General features: G+C 37.9%; 1 protein-coding gene across 2 annotated transcripts in view; it reads left to right on the top strand.

The window, feature by feature from the left end:
* ANO6 (anoctamin 6) overlaps positions 1-25,831 on the top strand; it is a 184,653-nt gene extending 158,822 nt beyond the window's left edge. For both annotated transcript variants that reach the window (XM_063075340.1, XM_063075339.1), the window contains 4 exons: positions 11,057-11,262; positions 15,812-16,014; positions 16,952-17,057; positions 22,604-25,831. In XM_063075340.1, the coding sequence (XP_062931410.1) occupies positions 11,057-11,262; positions 15,812-16,014; positions 16,952-17,057; positions 22,604-22,810 (722 nt within the window). In that variant the 3' untranslated portion in view covers positions 22,811-25,831. The remainder of the gene's footprint in view (positions 1-11,056; positions 11,263-15,811; positions 16,015-16,951; positions 17,058-22,603) is intronic.
* Positions 25,832-26,157: the final 326 nt, after the last annotated feature.

Raw genomic sequence — 26,157 nt, 5'->3', positions numbered from 1 at the left:
ACTATTATCAGCATTAATAACAACAACATCCTGGGGCAGAATCTCATTTATTATTTTAGCACCAAAAAGGAAAAAAAAGTTATTTTTCTGTATTTGATTAGAGTCAAATAAATGATGTTGAGAGGAAAAGTTATCTGGCTGTGCTCTGAAGAGAAGTTGGTATGACTTTTAGAGTTTTATAAACTCATTAAAATCGTTATCAACCAAATAGCTTGGCCTCATCCTATTCTATAGAAAAGAACAGAATAACATCTGTTGTGGACAGATTTTTAGATTAAATTGTTTTCCTATTATCCAAGTAATACTTAATGACTTAGAAAACTTAATTTCTGAGAGTAGGTTGTCTGTTAACTGTGTATTTAACAGTAGACTGAAATTTGCTCTTTGTTCTTCTACTCTTTTGAAGATAGCATTTCCCAGTATCTTTTGAATTACTTCTATTTCTCTAAAAATAAATATTGATTGCCTTTGGTAATAGTCTCACCACCTCACACCCTCCTTCTCATTTTCCCCATATTTGTTAATGATAGTGCCATCTACCTTTATAAATATGGCTCCCATTGCTTAAGGGAAATATCTTCTGACAAACAACCCTGAAGCCATCCATCCTTACCTGGGCCTGGCACTCAGCCACCAGCTCTTTTCCTTTCTTTTCTACCTGATGAATCCCTGCTGAGCCTCAGCTTGTTCCTCACCTTTTCATACAGCTCTGCTGCTCTTTTCTTCTAAGCATTAGCACTTGATACCTGTCTCGGTGGTATAAAATTGTAAGCATGCCTCTCTCCCTGCTGGGCTGAGCCTGTTGGAGGTAGCTACCAGGTCCTCTGCATCTTTCAGTCCTCACTTACAGCACCAATGTGTGGAACCTGGTACTCCTAAATTTTTAAGTGACTTCAGCTTAGAGCTTCAACATACATGTACAACTGTTAGTGGATTTCATATTAACATTGTCCCACCCACTCCCCACCAAGTTCTGTGTAGCCTGGCTTTTTAAATTTCATTTATTTAGTGAATTTCCCACCATCCTTTGAGATTTTAGAATAACCCTGGGGTGTTAACCAAAACTGCCTCCCAGAGTGTTTGGTCCTAAGAACTCAGATACATAATGTAAGAGAAATAGTCTGTCAGTATTAAAATCTGAAAGCCATAAGATATGGTTTTGTACTTAGAGTACTACACAGCACAGACACAGGTCTCTCAAGAACTTGGTGATTCCTTCCACTGGGCAGGTGCCATAAATGAAGTACACAGCCTGGTACTGCCTCTTCCACCCTTGCCATGTCAACATGACCTTACCTTCCTCCATCCCCAAATTAATTTTTAAAAATTCTTTAAAACATCCCACCTTCCTCAACCAACAGCACCAGTGTGCCCAGTGACCTCACCAGCCCTGAGAAGTAACCCCGCCTGCTCTACTGAAGGCAGCAGTTCTGTGCAAGCAGTCCACAACAGCTGCCACCACAGAGGTGGCTTGCTGCCACACCAGCAGCCACTGCCATCTAATAGGCAGCCCACTGACCACTCATCATCCTAGACAGAAGGAGAGTCACCAGTGGAGCCCAGAGAAAGAGGAGGAAGTCTTTCTCCTCAAAGCCCACTCCAGAGTAATAGAAGAAGCAACTGTTCTACCAGATGACTAGAGCAATGTAGAGATACTAGAAATACAAAAAACAGGAAAACATGACACCACCAAGGGAATATAATAATTCTCAAGTACCCCATCAGAGCAGGAAGACCTTGAAATGACTGAAAAGGAATTCCAATCAACAATATTAAGTAAACTCAGTGAGATACAAGATGACTCAGATGACACAACAAAATGAGAAAAAGTGCTCAGATCTGAAGGAGAAAATGTACAAAGAGATTAATGCCTTAAAAAGAATGTAGCAGAACTTCTGGAATTGAAGGATTCATTCAGTGAAATAAAAACACAACCAAGAGCTTGAGCAGCAGATTAGAGCAAGGAGAAGAAAGAATTTATTATCTTGAAGATGGTCTTTTCTAAATAATGCAGATGTACAAAAAAAGAAAAAAATATAAAAAACAAAGAAAATCTAAGAGAGCTAGCAGACAAGCTGAAGTGTACAAACATCCAAATCATGGGTGTTGCAGAAGGGGAAGAGAAAGGAAAAGGCATTGAAAAACATATTCAATGAAATAATAACAAAAAACTTCCCAGGTATAGGGAGAGACATGGACCTTCAGATCCAAGAGGCTCAAAGATCTGCAAACAGATTCAATCCAAAATGTCCTCTTCTAGACACATTATAGCCAAACTGGCAAAGCTCAGAGACAAAGAGAAGATCTTAAAAACAGCAAGATAAAAGTGTCAAGTCACCTCTAAGGGAGTCTCCATCAGATTAACAGCAGAATTCTCAACAGAAACCCTAAAGTCCAGAAGAGAATGGGATAATATATTCAAAATTCTAAAAGGAAAAAAGTACCAGCCAACAATACTATACCCAGCAAGGATATCCTTCAGAAATGAGGGGGAAATAGTATATTTCCCAGACAAACAAAAACTGTGGGCGTTCACCACCACATGACCAGCCCTATAAGAAATCCTCAAGGGAATCCTGCATCTGAAACCTGAAAAACAATAATCTTACCATGTATATACAAGAAAAAACAAAATCCACTAGTAGAACAAAAATGCAAACGTGAAAGAGAAAGAAACCTTATCCAACCACCTCAAGAAACCAACAAATATGGAAGACAATGAAATGGTAAGAAAGAAACAAAAGATATTTAAAACATCCAAATGAAAATCAATAAAATGCCAGGAGTAACTACCTTTCAGTAATGACCCTGTAAGTAAATGGATTAAATTCCCCACTGAAAAGACTCTGACTGATTGGATTTAAAAGCTAAACCCAACTATGTATTGTCTTCAAGAGACTCACCTATAAAGACACATAGACTAACAGTGAAGGGTTGGAAAAGATATACCATGCAAATGGAAACCCAAAACTAGAAGAAGTAGCCATTCTTATACCAGATAAAATAGACTTTAAGCCAAAACCCATAAAAAGAGATCAAGAAGGCCACTATATAATAATAAAGGGACCTATCCTGCAAGAAGACATAACAATCATAAATATATATGCACCCAACACTGGAGCACCCAGATATACAAAGCAAACAGTATTACACCTAAAGAAAGAGATAGACAGCAATATGATAATAGTTGGAGACCTGAACACCCATCTCTCAGCATTGGACAAATCATCTAGGCAACAAATCAGCAGAGAAACACAGGACTTAAATAATACTTTAGATATCTGCCAGGTCCAGTTGGTCTATAGAACATTTCATCCAACAACTACAGAATATACATTCTTCTCATCAGCACATGGAACATTCTCCAGGATAGACCACGTTAGGTCATAAATTGAGTCTCAGCAAATTTTAAAAAATTGAAATCATTGCAAGTTATTTTTTCAGACCGCAGCAGATTAAAACTAGAAATCAAATGAATAACAAATGAAACTCTGGAAACTATACAAACATATGGAAATTAAATAACATGCTCCTGAATGACCAGTGAGTCCAAGAAGAAATAAAATAGGAAATCAAAAAATTTCTTAAACTAATGAAAGTAAAGACACATCATGTGAAAACCTGTGGGATACTGCAAAAGCAGTACTAAGAGGGAAGTTTATTGCAATAAATGCTTACATCAAAAGAATAGAAAAATTTCAAATAAACATAATGCTACACCTCAAAGAACATCCAACCTCAAAATTAGTAGACAGAAATATTAAGGTCAGAGCAGAAAGAAATATTAAGATCAGAGCAGAGTAAATGAAATAGAGATACAAAAAAAGATATAAAAGATCAATAAAACAAACAGGTGTTTTTTAAAGAAAATAAACAAAATAGACAAACCATTAACTAGGCTAACTAAAAAAAGGAGAGAGAAGACCAAAGTAACAAAAATCAGAAATGAAAAAGACATTACAACTGATACCACAGAAATGCAAAAAATCATTAGAGACTATATGCCAACAAATTTGAAAACCTGGAGGAAACGGATAAATTTCTGGACACAAACTTCTAAGAATGAACCAAGAAGAAATAGAAAACTTGAACAGAACAATAACAAGCAATGAGACTGAAACAGTAATCAGCAGTCTCCCAACAAAAAAAAGCCCAAGACCGGATGGCATCACTGCTGAATTCTACCAAACCTTTAAAGAGGAAATACTACCAATTCTCTTCAGACTATTCCAAAAACTTGAAAGTCACCATTCTTCCAGACTCATTCTATGAGGTCAGCATCACCTTGAAACCAAAACCAGATGGAGATACAACCAAAAAAGAAAACTACAGGCTAATATTTCTGAAGAACATAGATGCAGAAATCCCCAACAAAATGTTAACAGACAGAATACAGCAACATATCAAAAAAATTATATACTGTGATCAAGTAGGATTCATCCCAGGGATGCAAGGATGGTTCAACATACACAAGTCAATAAATGTGATACAGCACAGCAACAAAATCAAGGACAAAAACCAAATGATTGTCTCAGTAGGCACAGAGACTACAAAATTCAGCATCCCTCCATGATAAAGACTCAGCAAATTAGGTATAGAAGGAAAGTATCGCAATACAATAAAAGCCATATATGATAGATCCACCACTGGTATCATCCTGAATGAAGAAGAGATGAAAGCTTTTCCCTTAAGAATGGGAACAAGGGCCGGCCCCATGGCGCTCTCGGGAGAGTGCGGCACTCCCGCCACGGGTTCGGATCCTATATAGGGACGGCTGGTGCTCTCATTGGCTGAGCGCGGTGCGGGCGACACTGAGCCAAGGTTTGCGATCCCCTTACCGGTCACAAAAAAAGACCAAAAAAAAAAAAAAGGAACAAGACAAGGATGCCCACCCTCACCACTCCTATTTAACATAGTATTGGAAGTACAGCCAGCCCAGTCAGAAAAGAGAAAGAAATAAAGGGCAAACAGATTGGAAAAGACAGAGTCAAATTGCCCCTGTTTGCAGATGACATGATTTTATATATTGAAAAGCCTAAAGACTCTAAGAAAAAAATTCTTAGAGTTGATAAACAATTCAGTAACATTTCAGGATACAAAATCAACATGCAAAAAGCAGTAGCATTTTTATACTCCAACAACAAACTAGCAGAAAAAGAAATCAAGAAACCAAGTCCATTTACAATAGTCACCAAAAGAATAAAACACTTAGGAATAAAGTTAACCAAGGAGGTGAAAGATCTCTACAATGAGAACTACAAAACACTACTGAAAAAAATTAAACAAGACACCAAAAGATGGAAAGACATTCCATGCTCTTGGTTTGGAAGAATTAACATTATGAAAATGTCCATACTACCCAGTGCGATCTACAGATTCAACACCATCTCCATCAAAATACCAGTGACATCCTTCACACAAATAGAAACCTAACATTCATATGGAACAACAAAGACCCCAAATAGCCAAAGCAATCCTGAGTAATAAAAATAAACCCAGAGTCATAATACTACCTGACTTCAAATTATACTACAAAACTATAGTAACCAAAACAGCATGGTACTGGCATAAAAATAGACACATGGACCAGTGGAACAGAATAGAAAACTCGGAAATCAATTCACAAACTTACAGCCAACTGATTTTTGACAAAGGCAGCAAGAACATACATTGGGGAAAAGAGTGCCCATTCAATAAATGGTGCTGGGAAAACTGGACATCCATATGTAGAAGAATGAAACTAGATCCGTACCTCTCTCCATATACCAAAATCAACCCAAAATGGATTAAAGACTTAAATATAAGACCTAAAAATATAAAACTCCTAAAAGAAAACATAGGGGAAACACTTCAGGAAGTAGGACTGGGCAAAGACTATGAATATGACCCCAAAAGCACAGGCAACAAAAAGGAAGATACACAAATGGGATTATACAAAACTACTAAAAAGCTTCTGCACAGCAAAAGAAACAATTACAGAGTGAAAAGACACCCAACAAAGTGGGAGAAAATATTTGCAAAGGATTAATATCCAGAATATACAAGGAACTCAAACAACTTAACAGTAAAAAAATCAAATAACCCAATTAAAAAATGGGCACAGGAGCTGAACAGGCATTTCTCAAAGGAAGGTATATGAATGGCAGAGACATGAAAAAATGCTTAATATCACTCAGCATCAGAGAAATACAAATCAAAACCACACTGAGATATCAACTCACCCCAGTTAGACTGACTATTATCAAAAAGACAGAGAATAACAAATGCTGGAGAGCATGCAGAGAAAGGGAAACCCTCCTACACTGTTGGTATGACTGCAAATTAGTACAGCCATTATGGAAAACGGTCTTGAGATTCCTCAGACAACTACAATTAGAACTGCCATACGATCCAGCAATCCCACCACTGGATATATATACCCAAAGGAATGAAAATCATCATGTCAAAGGGATACCTGCACTCCCATGTTCATCACAACTCTGTTTACAACAGCCAAGAATTGTAAACACTCTAACTGTCCATCATTAAACTACTGGTTAAAGAAAATGTGGTATATTTGCACAGAGGAATACTACACTGCCATAAAAAGGAATGAAATGCTGCCATTTGCAGCAACATGGATGAACTTAGAGAAAATAATGTTAAGTGAAATAATTCAGGCACAGAAAGAGAAATATCTCATGTCTTCACTTATAAGTGAGAACTAAAAAAAAAATAAAAAGAAAAAAAGATACAACAATTACAATAATAACTGAACATTCAAAAGGAGAAAATAGAACTGAGATTACCAGAGGTGGGAAGGGTGGAGCAGGAGAGGGGTAAGGGAGGACTTGGTAAGGGCCCTGAAAAGCAATTACCTTGTATAATGTTGAGTATACTAATTTTCCTGATTTGAGCATCACATATTGCACACAGGTACTGAGATTCAACTCTGTACCCTACAGATATATACGATCAACTATGTTTCAATAAAATATAAAAGCAACTAAAATGAAAAGAATAAATCTAATCAGTTACTAAGAACATAGAGATCAAAACCAGGGTAATATTAATATTACAAATCCATTAAAACAATCACTTTTATATATTATTTCTCCATTTAATTTACTGTAACTAATATCTGTTCTTCACCATCTCCTTGCACTACCCCTTCCTTTTTTTCCCTTTCCTATTCTACACTCATCAAAGCTGCGCCCACCCCACCCCCACCCCCACCCCCACCCTCTTCAGGACTCACGCTTGCCTTCCTCTACTCCCTCATCTCTGTGTGGCTCCTGCCCCACCACCTGCACTGCCATTTCCTAGCCTTTACAGGATGAGGTTTCCAAAGTCGCAACTAGGTAATTGGAAAGGATTTGCAGGCCCCTTATCTCTTGATTGATTCATTCATTCATTTGGTAAACATTTATTGAGCACCTACTTATGCCAAACACTATCAATTACTGGGGATACCAAGACAAGACTGCGTCTGTGTCCTCGTGGAGTACAGAACTCCGTGGGTTGTTAAAGAGCAGAATGCAAAGGAGACTTCCTCGAGCAGGTGATACGTAAACTGCATTTTGAAGGGTGAATGGACGTTAGTTATCTACAGAGTGGTAAAGATAATGGCCATTCCATGTGGAGAGGTGGACATCCTGAAAAGTACAAAGGCATAAAACAGTTTCGTCAGTTCAAAGAATGACAAGTAAACCAAGTACAGCTAGAACAAAGGTTGCTGAAGTGGGAATATCAAAGAAGAAAGGGCCGTGTCGTGATGGATCTTGGGTGCTTAGGCAGGGGACTTTATCTTTATCCTTAAAGAAAAAGGGATCCATTGGATATTTGTTAACACGAGAATTGCATAGTTTATGTTGAAGAAAGTCAGATTACTCAGGCAGCAGAATGGAAGAGAATAATTTGGACGGGGCCCTTAAGTAGTGGGATGTTGGTAATTCAGGAGGCTACAGCAGTAACCCAGACAAATGAAAAGTGCAGAAACAGAGGCTACGGGCATCAGAATAGAGACAGGAAGACAGATTTAATAAGTGTTAGAGAGTTAACTCACGTGCCAAGAGACAATGTGCAGGGTGGAGGAGGAGCTGGTTTCAAGGTAATGGTTCAGGGTTGGATATTTTGGGAGGGAGGTGTCTATGGGTCATATGAAAGGCAATGTCCACTAGAAAGTTGGCTGCACCAGTAGGAGCTCAGAAGAGCCATGGGTGAGGCCGCATGGGTGAATCAGGCATGCCTGGCAGGAGTATCAAGAGAGACTGGAAGAGAATTGATGATGAGCCCCTGGGGAAAAGGGAAATTTAAAGTGCGACTGGAGGAACAGGAGTCTACAAAGAGAATGAAAAGCAGAGCAGGTGGAAGAAACCCAGCAGCATGTGTCAACACGGAGAAGGCTTGGAAGGCAGTAACACTGCCAAAGAGGGATTTGAACATGATGAAAGGAGCATAACGAAAAATACAGGGGGGAAAAGTAGAAGCTCAAGTCCACACTTACATGCTAGAACTGTGGGGGAAAGTGGAAGCAGCCCTTCAGCTAGGCAGTGTGTGTGGTTTTTGTTTTATAATATATAATTTGACTTATTAAAATTATTTAAGTAAAACAAAAATCAAGTGGAAAAAAATATTCCACAGAGAGGGAAATGTTTGGCCATGTCCAAATTTGCATATTGGTCAGATAAATGAGGACTGAAAATGTGCATCGGCTTTGGAACATGCAGTCACCAGCAAAGTAAGCAAGAGTTGATTCAGTATGGTGAGGAGGACCACAGCAGGATGTAGGGCCGCAAGGAGAGAAAGAGTGGTGGAGAAATAATCAGTGTAGATACTTTCCTCTAGAAACTTGACTGTCAAGTGAAGGAGAAAGCATAGAAAGTATGAGAGAGCAATACCAGGATCATGAAGAGTTTCAGGCAAGGGCTGGTTTTTGTTTTAACAGTGGGTGTATTTTTTTTGCCATACTGAATGGATCAGTCTTTTCTGTTTTTGTTCACAGTTTCAAAAGTTGCTTATAAGATTGTTCTCGCTTGAATATCAGGACAGATTATACTACGTTGGATTTTTTCTGTTGCTTTATTTTTTAATATGAAATTTTTAATCCATCTGGAATTTATTTTGGTGTCAAAAGTGATGGCCCCATACCAAGTTTTCCAATGATTTAGCCATTTGTTCAAATACTTGAATCCACTGATTTGAAGTATCACTTTTATAATATACTAAAATTCCATGAATATTTGCATCTCTTCCTAAAATCCATTCTGTATAAAATTCATAGTTTATTCATGCACTAGTTAAACTATTTCAGTTACCATAGCATTATAATATACATCACTATTTCCTAGAGCTGATCGCATTTTATTTCTTCTTCAGAATGTCCCTAATATTGTCAGTGCAAACACCCCTCCTCATTATTTTACCTGTCTACTTATTTGTATTTCTTGGAGAATTTTAGCATTACCTTTCAGCTTTTTTTCTTAAATCCATGGGATTTAACAACAATTTGCATTGGAATTCTAAGTTATTTTGTCAAAAAAATTAGATATGTCCCCAAATTTGAGTCTGCCCAGTCAAGAGTATGGCACATTCTATCATTCATTCATTATTTTCTCTTAAGTCAATTATCATTTCTTAACATTTCCTGTTAATTTATTCCTAAGTAGTCTGTGCTTTTGTTGTTATTATAAATTATATCTTCTCTCTTTTGGATTTTTAACTGGTTTTGTTGCTAATAAAAATCCTTATCTGGCAACATTGGGCCTATTCCAACATGGTGACTGTGAGCTGTCCCTTTCAGTAGGAAATGTACTTGCCCATTACCACAGTTGACTCTGATCCACTCCACACATTTCTTTTACTTGTCTAGCCCCTGTAGACTGTGAATTTATTTAGGGTTAGGTGAGTTGTCAACACAGACGTTGACATCACTGCTGCTTGCTCCTGCTGCTGACTCCGTGACACCATCAACTCCAGTGTCCCTGCCTGGCTGACTTCTCTGAATATGACTGCTCCGACCTGGCCTGTGGAACTTGCCAGATCCTTCCACCCTGCCTTCCTTTCTGCAGCATGCCCTTAGCCCCTCAGAACAAAGCAAATGCCAGCTCCTCCTACCTAGCCACACCCTTCACACCCTTGCCCTTCCTGGCCGAGTCATACCTTCCCCTTATCTAAGCAATAGGCCTAAAGTGGCTGTAAATTTTCCTCTTATCCCCAGTCTTGGTTACATACCTGCACGTTTCCTCTAAAGATCTGCCAGTTAGGAGGGAAGAGTCTAAAACTGAAAGGTTTCTTTAGATCTTTGGCATTATCATTTATTACTTCTGCCTGTGATATAGCTTACCTAAAATCTGTGCTGACCCATCTATAGTGAGGCACGTAAATTACAGACAAGGAGAAAAGAACTTCTAAGCCACCACTTGAATCTTGACTTATTATGACCACATGGATTGCAGCAACTTCAAGATAAAGATTCCCAAAGAATGATTATACTATGACTTAAGACACTTTTATCACAGTTTTTCTGTGATTTGTAATCACATCGTGAATTCTCCGGATATGCTGTATTTGTATTCTCAGACTCGGGAGCTCACTCATTTTGTTCATTTAGCATATTTCCTCCAACATTCTCTAAGCATAGCTTTCCCAAAGGTACATTTCTTATTTCTTTTTTACTTGTTAGATACTTCCACAATTTCTTTTTAATCTTAAGTCATGAATCATCTTCCAACATTCAATTATTTCAACACTGAGAATGACTAATATGCTTAGACTGTCTCAAGTTTATTACCAGTGAGTAATTCTGGTTGATTAAAGATTTTTAAATATATTGTTCCTATTAAGTGTATACATGTGAAAGAAACAGGCTTTTAATTAGTCTTCTTTCCAGAGATTTCATATTTGTGTTTTGTTTGAATCCTTTTACTGTTGAACCTTAAGTTATTTACCACTGATGTGTTTTCTCTTTGAGATTTAGTTCTTCGTTTGCCTCTCTCTTTCTTTGCAAGAGTAAAGGAAAATATGTTGTCCTTCCATCCATCCACTACTCCATGATGTGTGTCCATTCCATTGACAGTTATTCAGTTTGGGTTCGTCACCTTATTTGTGGCCTCTTTTCCACTGGCCCCTCTGTTGGCTCTGGTGAACAATATATTGGAAATAAGAGTGGACGCATGGAAACTGACTACCCAGTTTAGACGCATGGTGCCAGAAAAAGCCCGGGACATCGGAGCATGGCAGCCCATCATGCAAGGAATAGCAGTCCTGGCTGTGGTGACCAATGTGAGTAGACCTAGGCTTCACAGGCTGAAGACCTTGGAAAGCCGAAAATGCATTAGGGTTGCTACCTAAAAAATCAAATGTTTGGTATTTTTTTTGAATGAGAGGAAATTACCAAGACTGTCATCCATATAAACAACACAGTTATGTTATATATCTGTTATTCTTTTAAAAATACAAGTATGTTTTGCCGACCCCGTGGCGCCCTGGGAGAGTGCGGCACTGGGAGCCCAGCAGTGCTCCCGCCGCGGGTTCAGATCCTATATAAGGATGGCCGGTGCACTCACTGGCTGAGCCTGGTACGGCCGGTGACAAAAAAAAATAAAAATACAAGTATGTTTTAATTACTTGTTTATTATTCTTGACCTATGAAGTCAAGACTTTCTACAGAGGTATAATTGTTGCTTATTTGCTAAAGTTTTTTATTCACTAGAAATATGATAATAGTAATGCATTCATGCACCACATATCAATGTTTGTCAACAGTGGTCCACATATACATCAGTGATTCCATCAGACGGAACTGAAAAATTCCTATCACCTAGTGATGTCACAGTGTCTTAGAGCAACATATTACCGTTTCTGTGTTTACATAAACAAATACCATCGTGTTACGGTTGCCTACAGTATTCAGTAGAGGACTGTGCTGTGTGGGTTTGTAGCCTAGGAGCGGTAGGCTAAACCATCTAGGTTTGTGTAAGTACACTCTATGATGTTAGCACAGTGACAAAATCGCCTGAATATGCATTTCTCAGAACATATCCTTGTCATGAAGTGATGTGTAACTGTAGTAAGTACTAACACTTAATCCTCACATAACTATAAAATGAGTTATCATAAAATGCTTTTATAACATATAGAAATCTGTTCATTTAGAGTCTGAGGACCCTAAAATAATACCATTTTACCGTATTATACTATTATACATGTTCCAAAGTATCAACTTGAAATATTAACTTCCATGAAGTATAAACGCTTCGTGCCTTCCTAGGTGCGCATGGCCTTCCTTGTCTCCAGGGCAGCGGTTCTTAAAGGAGGTGGGTTTCGTCGCTCTTCCCACCCCACCCCTACGTCTTCGCTAGCCACATTCTGGGCATTGTCTGAAGCAGCCTCGTGCTCTGCTCATGTATCCCAAGTGAGAGAGAACAGAACTTAGTTATTTACAGCCTGTATTAATTGATTATGGACCCATCTGGACAGCCAATAGGGAGCTCTCAGGAGGAACAATTTTCATATCAGCTCCTCTGAGGACCTCCTTCCCTAGAAATGTCCTTAAAACCAGGGCCATTTCCTCCTATATCTCACTGTCAGATCTACTTGTTCAATAAAATAATTTCCCGGTTTTAATTTCTTAAGACATACTTCTCCTGAGTCCGCAGCCTTTTCCCACAAGCACCTGCAGAAACAGAATTTGGCAGTATCCATGTGCCAGGCTCATGGACGAGGGATGTTACTGAATACTGTAGGCTTCAAAGTCAGGTAGACACGGACTTGAGTTTCCAGCACTGCAGCCCTGAGCTGTGTGAGCTTGGGCCAGCCTTTAACACTTCAGAGCCTCATTTTATCATTTATAGAATGAATAATTCCCTACCACATATTATAGGCGTAGAACGTACCACAAAGAGTGGTTAGGAATTCAGTGAGTGAATGCCTTGAGCCTAGTCCTTATTGAATGTTGGCTGCTGTTATTTTATCATCTTCACTACTCATATCATCACTAATAGTGTCTCTGTGAGGACAGGTACCTCAACTAGAGGCACAAGAATTGCAAAACCGGTCACTGTCCGGACTATGATTACAGTTTTACACAATAAAACAAGTTATCTGGAACCCAGCCATCATGCCCTCACACACCAGAACCCTCAATTTATCTGAATTGCCTGCTCTCCCTACTTTTTAGAGAAACCAACTGCTAGGATATGTCAGCTTCCATTTACCCTAGTAGCCTGCACCTTCCACAGCCACTGTGCTGCAGAATGAAGACTGATGTTCGGAAATATAACGGCGAGGCCTTTCAAGTTCCACAGTCATAAAAGAATCAATATGTCATGTTCAATATGCTATAGTACACTAAGCAGGACAGGAACGTGGACTGTGCTTTAGGAAGATTTTCAGCAACAAGGTTTGAAGCTAAAAGGTTTTTGTTTGACCTTCAGCTAACCAGAAAATTCAACTGATTCAAACTCCGCATTCCTCAAGCATTCTGGTCTGATGATAGTAGGCACCTTTCCCCAGTATCCATGCCATGGCTCCACTCCATTAGCACAGATGGAGAATTGGCTGTGTTTCCAAGGCTACTCCGTGTGTCTGTGTATGTGTACAGACACACACGCTGACTAATTGGTGCTATTGGTTCTTGTCCAATAGTTGTTTTTTCTTATAATTTATCCTAGAAAACTGCTTATTAAATTTGTGACATTGGGGCCAACCCCGTGGCGCACTCGGGAGAGTGCGCTCACTGGCTGAGTACCGGTCACGAAAAAGACAAAAAAAAAAAAAAATTGTGACATTGATCAAACTATGAACAATCCTATTTTCCATGTTATTAGGATTTGTTTCCTAAGATGCGGTGTAAATGTATGCAAGCATTAAAGAGTATCTGTTATCCCCTCACTTGTGTAACCTCAACCCCACCAATACCTAATGTTTATCTCCACGACCTAATGTGTACAAAAGGAAGAAGAGAACAGCCACCAGGGATGAGAGCAGGCATCAAGCAGAAGTTTGGTAAAAATCACTTACTTTAAAGTTGCTGGTTCAATAAATAAGTGGAACTGAGATTGTAATATCATGCCAGAGCATCTGCTATTGAAGACCACTTTTAATTTATTTTTATATAAATGAAAAACTGAGAGCAGAAAAAGCACAGGGGATGAAGCCCACTGCATTTATTTGTACTCTCGCAGCATGCCTCTCAAAGCCCCTCAGCTCGGGAGGAGAAAAGGTCTTGTCCCAAGACAATTGAATTATCTTCCTTGTTGGAATTTTTGTAGCTTCCTGAAGCACATCTTCAGGTGATTCTATACAAAGATATAAATGAGTTAAATGATTACAGGAAAATTTAATCTATTGAAATCTAGAAAAAGGTAAAATATTCTTGCTACCTCCCAGTACCAACAGGCAGACGTAAACACACATACGTACAAACACACAAATTTTTACAATAGAGGAAATGACAAAGCTGGGTCTAGTGGGGAAAATTTTGTAATATAAAAGCCCCTTAATTGTTCTTCTTGCTTTGCCTGAGATCTTGTTTGTTGGTTTGTGGTCTCACTGTGTCTAAACCATATGTTCAGATGAATACTATTAAATATCATGTTGAGCTAAAAACATGTCTGTTCTTCTGCTTGGATTAATGACTGAACCACTTATCTTTGTTTATGCACATGGAATTTGATTTAACGTATATTCTCTTCCTTTGGACCAATTTTATACATTGGAAAATTTAAAGCCCAAATTAAAAAATTTTAGAGAAAATTTATATAATTCATAGTAGCTTTATATCCTAATAGATGTCTGACTGGCACAGACACAGGTTTATTATTGACCCATATTTATTCCACTTATCTAGGAATATACTAAACTTTCTGTATACTATTCGATTATTTATAACTTTTATAACTATCCATTTAATCTATTGGAAGTTTAAAGGCTTAGAAACTAGATCTAACAAAGCAGACATTATTGCTTGACTGTATAAATGGGACAACCCCAATATGATATCTTGCTACCCACATTTTATTAATTTTAAAAATTCCTGTTCTCTAATGAAACAACAAACATAAGTATATAATGAGAGTTTAAAATAAATCAGGCCATGGGTCAACTTGTCTAAACAAGTCAAGATACTATAGGGACAAAAAAAGTGTGAATTTGAAGCCATCATTTACATTTAGATCAAGGAAAATATATTTCATGCAGTTTACATTCTATTTTTATGAGAAGCAAGTGATAAAAAAAATCACTTTTGTATCAGTTATTTATTCTACAAAGGAATTCTGTAAAGCCAGATTATTTTCACAATATTGATTGAATCAAGTAGAGGTCTAAGGTTGACTGAATTTTATTCTAATTTTTTGAAAAATACTAACTTACATATAATATATGCAAGCAACTCTTCAGTTCTCCACAAGGCCCTAGTCTACAATTATTTTAAATAGGTGGGTGTTTACTATATTTAAAAAACATAATAGGCAACTATCAGGCCTTTGCATTTGAATTGCAGGTAGACTTCTAGACATTCCCTTAGAATTGAAGAGCCAAAGGAAACTAATATTCTACTTTAAAATTGTTGCTCAAGGATCTTAGGGCATGCCTACGTACATTGCAGAGTCAGGAAAGAATTAGGGTTTCTGAATCTTTAATAGAAGCGTACTTCATAAAGTTCGTGGAAAAATAGAATTAAAAGATAATACTAATTTTTCCGTGAACTTTTTGGAGTATTCTCATATTTTAAAAAAATTTGATGAAAACAGTACTTCTGGCCTCTTTGTTAACCATAGCTAGAAAAGCTCTATGTTAATGCCCCGTTTCTGTTTTCCTCCCGACACAGGCCATGATCATTGCCTTCACATCAGATATGATCCCCCGCCTGGTGTATTACTGGTCCTTCTCTGTCCCTCCCTATGGGGACCACGCTAGCTACACCATGGACGGGTACATTAACAGCACTCTCTCCATCTTCAACGTCATGGACTTCAAAAACAAAAGCGAGGGAAACCCATATTCTGGGCTTGGTAACCATACCACATGCAGGCAAGTTCTGCTTTACCTGTTTAAAAATGCACTTCGTCTTTCATAGGGCTTTTCTTATGATGTGATTCAGTTTGGTGTCATTTAAATTAAATCGCTAGAGACTTTTTTCCCATTGATTTCTTTTCAAACTCCCCCCCAAAATATTAAAGTTAATAAAGACTAGGGTGAGAAGTTTCAAACCAAGCCATAAAGCAGGATTTAAAAGTGAGTTTCAAATGGTTACAGGGACACTGATCCAGGAGAAAAGTTTTATGTCTTAGAAGTGGAAAAACTCCAAGAGTTCCAAAAACCAAAATAATTCCTTTGTCAGAACTAATGGGTTGTTCAGTACAACCTGAAGATATTGAATGACAACAAACTAGCACCCTCATTTAACAAAGACATATAAAGATAAGAGACGTCAATACCTCAGCCTAACAGTATTCTCTAAAAGTATTCCAAAGTTCTCTGCATTGATTTTCATGGCTGGTAAGATCAACTGTGGACAGTATACACCAACTGAAGTACCAGTTGATAAAGTTTATTGCCACAGCATTTTTTTTCTCAATCTTAGAGTCTTAAACCTAAAGGAGTCTTTAAAATGTATTTGGTCCAACTCTTCAAAGCCTTCATTGATTCAAATTCTCAGTAATGCAACCAAAAAACCAGAAATAAGCCCAAAATAAAATTTAGAGCTATGGTTCTGTCATACAGATGGATTTTTTTTTTTTTTTTTTGCAAAGATGGACTCCATCATTACCTTATTACATATTAAATGAGTTATTACTGGAGTAGTTATCTTGAGGTTTTGTTACCAGTTGAGCTCTAGAAGAAAACTTGCGTTGATGTCCAATCTAAAAGAACATTGAATCAAGTATGACCTCTTTTTAAATGGGGCTCTTGTTTACAGTATTTGATCAAAAAGATTTGTCTCCTAATATGTCTGTTTTGTTTACAGGTATCGTGATTTTCGAAACCCACCTGGACATCCACAGGAATACAAGCATAATATCTACTATTGGCACGTGATTGCAGCCAAGCTGGCTTTTATCATTGTCATGGAGGTAGGAAAAGTATACTTTGAAATAGTTTATAATGCTGTACATTTGCAGTCCTATTAACTAAGTGTTCCTTGACTCTGTACCTAAAATGTATGATACCTTCTTATCTCTTGCTAATAGTTATTTTAGGACATACATCAATCAGGTTTGACCTGAGAATACTCATCATATGTCCTCGGTAATTAAATGAAGTTGGTTATCTGCTTTTAAAGTAAAAAAAGCATGTTATATGTGAGGAGAATTCAATTCCATTCAATTCAGATTAACTAAGTGCCTTTTTTCTTTTTTTTTCATTTGGGGCATTGGGCAGTGTGCTGGACCATGAAAGGGCTTATTTAAGATCAGTAAGATGTGATCTCCACCCATGAGGAACTTTTATTGCTATAGTAGTTTTATTTGTATTATTACTATTTCTTTTATTGCATTATCAGAACACAACAACTTCTTTTAATAGTTTTTTATATCCCTAAAATTAACCAGCTATGAAAAATGACTGAGGCAGCTGTAAGTTTGCAATTGATCAAGCCATCTTTACATTTCATTCCGAGTGAGTAACTACTACCAAATTTAAAAACCTCAGAAGTTGCTTGATTGGTATAGTCAGTCAGGATTATATTTAGCTGCAAGAAACAGGAAACCCACCTACAATTTCTTAAACAAGTAAGAGTTGACTTTTTTCACATACAGTTTACTAGAAGTAGGTGGTTATTCTGAGTCAATTCCAGTTCACTGATATAAGGACCATATCTCTAATTATCTAGGTTTTCTATCATGTATGTCACCTTATGGTTGCAGTATGGCTGCCACAATTCCAGATAACACATTTATATTCAAGGGAGGAAAAAGAAGCGTGATGCCGGCCATATCTGTTCCTTTTTGTCAGAAAGAATACTTTGCCGGAAGCCTTCACAGCAAACTTTCACCTACATTTCATTGGCTAGAACTATAACATATGACTCCTCCTACCAGCAGTGGGGCTGAGACAGGAGGTATTTTATTTGCTCTGAACAAAATAAGAACTGATTAGCAAGGAAGAAGTAGGGTAGGACGGGCTTTGATACTTTTTACTGGTATTTTCTTTAAAAAAATATAAAAAGCTACTAAACATTAACAGGGAAAGAAAAATAATTTATGGTTAGTTCGCTGTCATAAGTGAATTTCTGAAGTACAGTATCTGATATATCAGCAAGAGTTACTAGTTTATATTCAAATATGTAGTTGATGAAGTGATTGGACTTCTGCTTTTGATATTATAGTGGAGTAGGTACTGTAAGGAGCCACCCCACTGCAAAACATCTAGAACCATCTTGAAACATAATTCCTTTTGCATTTATAAGCTCACTGGAAGGGAGGAGAACCTACAAGGTGGCAAGGAGGGGAGGAAGGGGAAGTGATGGCTTAAAATAAAGCAGTGGGCAGTAAGCACCCCTGGAGTGCAAGAGGGCTCTGAGAGCTAGTGCTTATTTATCAGTGTCTCCATCCCAAAGATCAAGGAGACCAAACCTTGGGTCAGAAGATCCGAGCCTGAGACCTCTGGATTAAGCCAGAGACCCAAAATGGGCTAAATTTTTCTTAGAGCAGAAGAAACTACCTATCTTCTCTGGAGGAAAGTGTCCTCAATTCAGACCCCAGATTTTTCTCGGATCAAAATAATCAAATATGACCTCACAATCAAAGATCAACAGTGACAAAGTAAAGTAAAATACATGAGTAAGATTCAGCAAGAAACAAAAAAAACACCTGATTTGAGCCATTAGAACTTCAAGAGTTTGAATTATCAGATAAGGAATATAAATTAACTATATGAAAATATTTAGACAAATCAATAATAGTTTCTTGTTTGCTTATTTTTTTACTCTATTAAAAAAATACAGAGCAATTTTGAAAAAACTAAATGACACTTTTACTAGTAAAAATATATAATTGCTGGAATGAAAAAAAATAACATATGGAATAAACAGAAATTTAGGCAAATCTGAAAAGAGAATTAGTGATTTGGAAGACAGGCCTGAAAAAATTACCCCTAATATATCACAGGGAAATAAGAAAATGGAAAAGAGGAAAAGAGGTTAGGCAATATGGAAGACAGAGTGAGACGTACTACCTTTAAAAAATCATAGAAGCTGAAAATGGATAATAGAGCAGAGGCAATATTTGAAGAGTTATGGCTGAAATCTTTCTAGAATAAATGAAAGACATCAGTTCACAGAGCACAAAGTATGACAGATCAAGCAAAATAGATAACAGAGAAATCCATACTTACATATATTGTACAGAAAATGCAGCACACTAAAGACAAGATCTTAAAAGTAACTAGGAAAGAAAAGACAGATGACTACTGACAAAGAAAATTAGAATGAGAGGAGACTTATTAACAGCAACAATGGAAGCTAGAGGAGAGTAGTCTAATATCTTCAAACTGCTAAAGAAGGCAGCTGTAAAACTAGAATTACAGCAAAACTTTGAATAATTGAAGTCTTTCTGCAGTGGAAACACCAGGCCATTTGGTTTCGTAGGAGAGTAATACCAAGCTTTTTAGAACAGATCATTCCAAACTCCTTCAGAAATCAGAAAAAGAGGAAATACCATCCAACTCATTTGATGAGGCTAAGAGCAGCCTAGATCCTAATATCAGGCAAGAATAGCAAGGAAAATTAAAGCCAATCTCACTCATTACCTAGATGCAAAGATCTTTTTTAAATGTGCAAACTGTGAGATGGATTTGTTAATTTGTTCTACCACAGTAACCATTTTACTATATATATGTGTCTTAACATCATATTGTATACCTTAAATATGTGTATACACAATAAAATTTAAAAAGAATTTTTTTAACGTGCAAGCTGAACCTAGCAATATATTTTTAAAAGGTTGCATCACAGCACATTGGCTTTAACCCAGAAATGCAAGGGTGGCATAACATAGAAATTCCACTTATCTATAAATATTATTACCTATCTCAGAAATAGATGAAAGAAAAAAAAAAAAGGAAAACCTCTTTCCTACGATATAAGCCTTTAAACCTTTGCTGCTTTCCTGTGTAATTTCTATCATCAAACACACTAATTCTGTCATCTTAAAATAAAATTCTCTGCCTCCCACTTACCTCACCAGTTCTTCTCTATTTCTTTTTACCTCTTTGTGGCCAGCGCCCTGGAGTGAGTTGTCAGCTCTTGCTGCCCACAGTCCCTCCTCTCCCTCCTTGTGTCCACTCTGGTCATGTTTCACCCCCTCCCCCCCACCTCCCTGCAACTGTTCTTGCCAAGGTGAGCAACGACCACCATGCTGGTAAATTCCCACCATCGCTTCTCCATCCTCCTTACCCAATTTAGCAGCATTTGACATGGCTGGTCGCTCACTTCTTGAAACTCCCAGTAAAATGCATCATCTTGAGCTTTTCTCCTACCTCACTGGCCATTCTTTCTCAATTTCTTTGCCAGTCCCTTTTTTCTCTTCTTACTGATCCTGGGACTTATTCCTTGGTTGTCTTTTCTCTCTGTTCACTCTCTTGGTGGTCCCCGGCAGTCTGTTGGTTTTAAATACCATCTATGTGCCAAATGAACTAAATATTATATATTTTCAGAGCATCTCTCTCCTGAACTCAACCCATGAATCCAACTGCCTACCTGACCTTTCTGCTCGGATATCTAATAGATATCTCAAGTCTTCGGCCCCGAATTCCTGTATTTTCTTACATCTACTCCACATGTTCTCCTGCCAACCGGTCCCTAAATCTGTCCCATCCACAGTCTTCCCCTTCTCGATTTTGTCAGCTGCATCTCACTAGCTGCTCAGGCCAGAGTTCTTGGAGCCCTCCTTATTTATTTTCTTTCTTTCTCTCACCCCACATCCAATCGTATTGGCTTTTCCCTTGAAAATGTATCACTGACCATTTCTTCCCAACTCTGCTGCTGCCACCAGCTCAGAGCCACCGTCATTTCCTGCCTGGATCAGGGCCAGCGTCTCCTAACTGGACTCCTTATTGTCTTCCTGTCTCACTCAGAGCAAAGGCCAGCGTCCTCACGTAGCCACTCAGTAGCCACACTTCACTGCCTCTTGGATGTCACTGCGCTCTTCCTCACTCATTTCAATCCATTCTTGCCATTCCTGGAAGACACTCGGAGGCTTCTGTCATATGGACTCTGCACCGGCCATTCCCTTGGCCTAGTGTCTTTCTTCCTGATACCTGCTTGGTTCATTCCATCACCTCCTTAAAGTCTTTGCTCAATTAGGCATATCCAGACTAGTCCCTATAAGACGTATATAAAAATCTATCTTAAAAGTCCCACCACAGCACTCACAATCACTTTTACACTGCTTCACTGTTATCTCATAGCTCTAATCGCCATGCATGATTTATTTTAGTTATTTTTATTGTATGTTATCTAAAATCAAGGGATGTTGTGTATTGTCTAGAAATCGAGGGATTTTTGAATGGTCAATAAACAAATGAAAAGGTGTTTAGCCCCATTAGTAATCAGGGAAATGCAAAGTAAGACCAAGGTGACAGCCCATTTTATAATCACTATATTGGTTAAAAAAAAAAGTCTGATACCAAGGGCTGGCAAGGATGCAGAGCAGCTGAAACTGTCCCACACTGCTAAACTGCTGGTGGGATAACTGCTTTGGAAAATACTTTCGTATCATCTTGTAAAACTGAACATTCATGTGACCTAGGGTCTCAGCAGTTCCACTCGTAGGGTCATGCTCTTGAGAAACTCTTCAGATAATGCTCCAGGATCCAAGCACAAGAACATTAACAACAGCATTGTTCATCACACTAAAACTGGAAATAAGCCCAATGCCTGTTGATAGGGGAACGAATAAATTATAGTCTATTCACACAGCTGAATATTATACAGTAGTGAAAGTGAATAGACCAGTTATGTACAATAACATTGATGAACCTTAGAAACAATGAAAAAAGCAGTTTTGAAAATATTACATATATTATTGTACTGTTTTTATAAAGCTCAAATCAAGCAAGACTAAATACATTTGGGGAGATATACATATTTTGTTAAACTATTTTTTTAAAATAAAAGAATAATACACATACTTGTACAGAAAGGATAGTGTTTACCTTTGGGGAAGGGGCAGGGGAATTAGAAAAGGAACACACAAAATAGAACAGCATTGTCCTAGTTTTTAAGTTTAATGGTGGGTTTTTAGTGTTCATTTTATCTTTCTCCTTTATAGCTAGCGTGTATGTGTGTGAATATACAAGGGTACTCTAAAAAGTTCGTGGAAAGATTTATATTACCTTTTAATTCTATTTTTCCACAAACTTTTAAAAGTACTCTTACATATATGGTATTTTTTTTCTATATATCAAATAGTATTCTTTAAATTCATACAGTAACAGCGCAGCTGCTATGCAGAGCCATGCCACTGTTCATTACACACTGTGGCATTAGAAACTGGATGTGTGTAGAATGTACACCACCTTGCCCAGATATACTGCCGTAATCACAAGTAAAAACAAGTGAAAGGAACTCTGTGTTTCCCTCCCTTTCTTTGTGATTGACGTTTTTTCTTCTCTCCCACAGCATATCATCTACTCTGTGAAATTTTTCATTTCGTATGCAATTCCAGACGTGTCGAAACGCACAAAGAGCAAGATCAAGAGAGAAAAGTACCTAACCCAAAAGCTTCTTCGGGAGAGTCACCTCAACGATATGACAAAAAATATGGGAGTTATAGCTGAGAGGATGACTGAAGTAGTAGATAACAATACACGACCAAAATTAGAATAAGAGTTTTATGTTCTGAGAAGCACTTTAAAGAATTTAGCTCTGTCAAAATATATTATGAATCACTAATGGGAATGTTTAAGTTAAATCACTTCAGCAAGTGAGTCTTAACTATTGCCATTTTCGTATATATTATTTTTCAGTTTCAGCTAGTGATGCAGGAACTGGAAAGTGTAAAACTTAGATCAAGAAAGGCATAAAACTAATCACCTGAAAAACCTAAAATGTTACTTTTTGATAAATTGGAATTTTAGTAACACAGAAGAAGTCTCTTAGTGTGCTTAAAAACCACTCCTTCTAAAGCAGGATGGGTTCTTTTTTTTCCCGTTTGATTATTTTCATTTCTTTCTATTCTCAGGCACATGATCTTCTTTATTTTAAGGTAGTGTTTCATTTCTTCACTTTGCCAGATCTGTTCCAGACTTATCTTTTCCTTACAGTACCATCATTAAAGACTAGACATGCTACCACTTTAATAGGTTTTGCATGACTAAAAATAGCTAACTTGGAATTCAGTTTGAATACTGTATTAAGTAGCAAATAGACTCAAAAATTCACAATATTTAGATGTATTATCATATCCTTCCAGAAAGGAAACCTTAGTTAATCAAAGGAAATAGCTGCAGTCTTCATTTTTGGCCTGTCTTTCCATCTCAAAGAAATATCTCTTAGTGGATTGTAATGAAGATAGCAAGGTTTTGAAGCATATTTGTTCTAATCCACAGTGACACCTTTATCTTCCAGGAGCACTCCCAGAATGTCCTGTGCCTAATCAATGTTGACTGCTTTGCAAATCTCAAGAGAATAAGATGACAAAAGAAGGGAAAGTTACAGATTCAAGTAGAATCGTAACTCATATTGATCTGGATAATTAATTTACCTCTTCTAAAGATTTGTAGTTTCTTGGGAAAAAATGATATCACATGATTAAAATTACATTTTTATCAATGTAATAGTCCAGAAAAGATATGCCCAGTTGACTTATTCACTAGATACGAGAGGTACTATATTACAGATCACCAAGCGCCTTCGTGACTGGCTCACTACCTAGCCTTTGTGGCATGACGGTGCTGTGCATGGTCAGAGAAGCAGCAAGTGCCCTAATTGTGAGCCACACTAATCATGGGCCTTGCGTGGGGACTGGCTTTCACCAGGGAGCCTGCATGACTTGGCTTTATTTCTGTGTGCCAAAGTGATCAACATACCAAGGCATCTGCCACGGCGAATGTGGCTTCTGTACACCTCCGTCCTCTTATTCTGCTCCCAGTACCTTGTTTGTAATTGGGTGTTTACACAGAGACAAGCATATACCCAGAGTATTCCTAATCGAGAAAAGAGTCTGGATTAGATTTGAGCTGCCAGCCTTCTCTTGGGCCAGTCAGGCAGGTCGGAGTAAAAAAGGGAAATGGTTTGGTCACATCTGGAGGTTACTTCCTGCTGAACTCCTGCACCCCCATGCCGTTCTTGCCCTCGGTTTTGCTACTAGCTTTACAAGCCGCCTACTGTGCTTGACTGCCTTCTAAGTGCCAGGCCCCTGGTAGCTCTGGAGAAGACACTGGCCCTGCCCCTCTCGCCCTTGACTGGTAACAGTCAGTGCTGGGTTGTGGGAGTGGGAGGTGATTTGTATCACACTCGTGTCGGACGGGCCTTCACCCACTGGGATGCTGTTAAATGCTCAGGTGCCAGAGGAGACAACCTGTCGGAATCCCAGTAGCAAACATGTTTCAGTAGTCAGATTTTAGACTTGTTATAATAAAACAGCTTAACTCCAGATCACAATTTTTAAATGCCTGCCATGAATTTTTTTTTTTTTAACAGTGTTTATATAGGATTCATCAAAGCAGTATTCTAGGCTTTTGAATTGTCCCAATGAATCAGGGACAACATTTTGCTATCTTTCTTGATAATGTCAGTGATGCGGTCAGAGAGTGCTCAAGACAGGCGACATAAGGTCTGACTGCACCGGGACAGAGAAATGAATTTCTACCACTGGCGTAAACTGTGTCTCATTCTGCATAGCCTAGATGGGAGTGCCACTGTTCCTCTCCCCACACCCCTGTGACACTGCTCCTGGAAGTGAGTGTCACTTCCTCTCATATTACCTCTTCTCTTCTCTGAAGTGTGACTATCTCCTAGTGTTTGATTCAGCAGTTACTCACTTTTTATGTCAGCAGAGAGAAGGAAATGTTTTTATTTTATCTCCTTAGATATATGGTAAAACTTTAAAAGAAATGTGCATTTATGTTTTCATAGCCCCGGCTGAGAGAATCATCTTCATAGCTTAAAATGTGCTGCTGTGGACAGCAGGGGGAAAGCCTCTACATTTTTAAGGCAACAAATGCGATGTATGTCACTGTCAAGATGTCCAAAATAGCTAAGTTTTAGTGGAGACTCAGGGTCATCCATGACATTAACAGCATTAATGTGAGTCCAGTGCTGACTTGGTGATGAAGGAAAACCTGGGCTGTGTGTGCAGACCACGGTTTCTGCATCTGCAAGTAGGAGTGCAGGCAGCACCCAGGGAAAATCGATGGGCGGTGGACCTAGGAAGGAGAAACCTGGCCCACGACCAACATATCCTATGTTAACCACTAGAGAAATTTCAGTTTTATATCCTTTTGTAATGTCTGTGAATTTTAATGGATTGAAGCATTAGCCCAAATACTCAGGGCATTTTTCTTTAAACATCCTCTCAGATATTTTAGATAGGTTATTAGAAAGGGAAAGCTATCATTTCTGTTTTAAAACTAAACAAAGCCATCTTGCAAACTGTTTTTTCCCAAAGTCTCCCCTTTTGATTGAACATGCATCTTGAATTTCATAAAACATTAATTCACAGTAGGGGTCAGAATATGCTCTGTTGTCAAAACACTTCTTGTACCATTTCCTTATGTTCATATCATAAGATGTTTGAGAAGTTAGAATGTATGAGCAGTTTAACTAAAGTAAAACTGAAATATTCATGATGCTTTTCATACACTATGGCATAAGATGTAAAGTTTGTAATTAATGTTTGTTAATTTCTGTGCATTTTAATATTTTATAATTATGAACATTTTAATAAATTCATTTTTACAACCGATACTGTGGTCTGTTCTGTATTTGTCTTAATGTTTTTACAGAAGAGAATAAATATGTATCTGCTATTTAGTAGTGAAAAGTTATGTATCATTTAGATAACAAATGTACACTTTTGTGTAGATTATATCTAGAATTCTATTTTTCACAGCCTACACTTAGTTTGGAACATGGGTTTTCTGGGAAACACTGAAGATGGGGTTTCAGCCAGGCTGCTGCATACAGATGTTGGGATTGAGCCCTGCACAAGGTGCCACGCACAGAGAGCCAGG

The sequence above is a fragment of the Cynocephalus volans genome, chromosome 12, assembly GCF_027409185.1.
Source record: "Cynocephalus volans isolate mCynVol1 chromosome 12, mCynVol1.pri, whole genome shotgun sequence".
In the NCBI taxonomy this organism is placed as follows: domain Eukaryota; kingdom Metazoa; phylum Chordata; class Mammalia; order Dermoptera; family Cynocephalidae; genus Cynocephalus; species Cynocephalus volans.
This window is presented reverse-complemented; position numbering and strand designations above follow the sequence as displayed.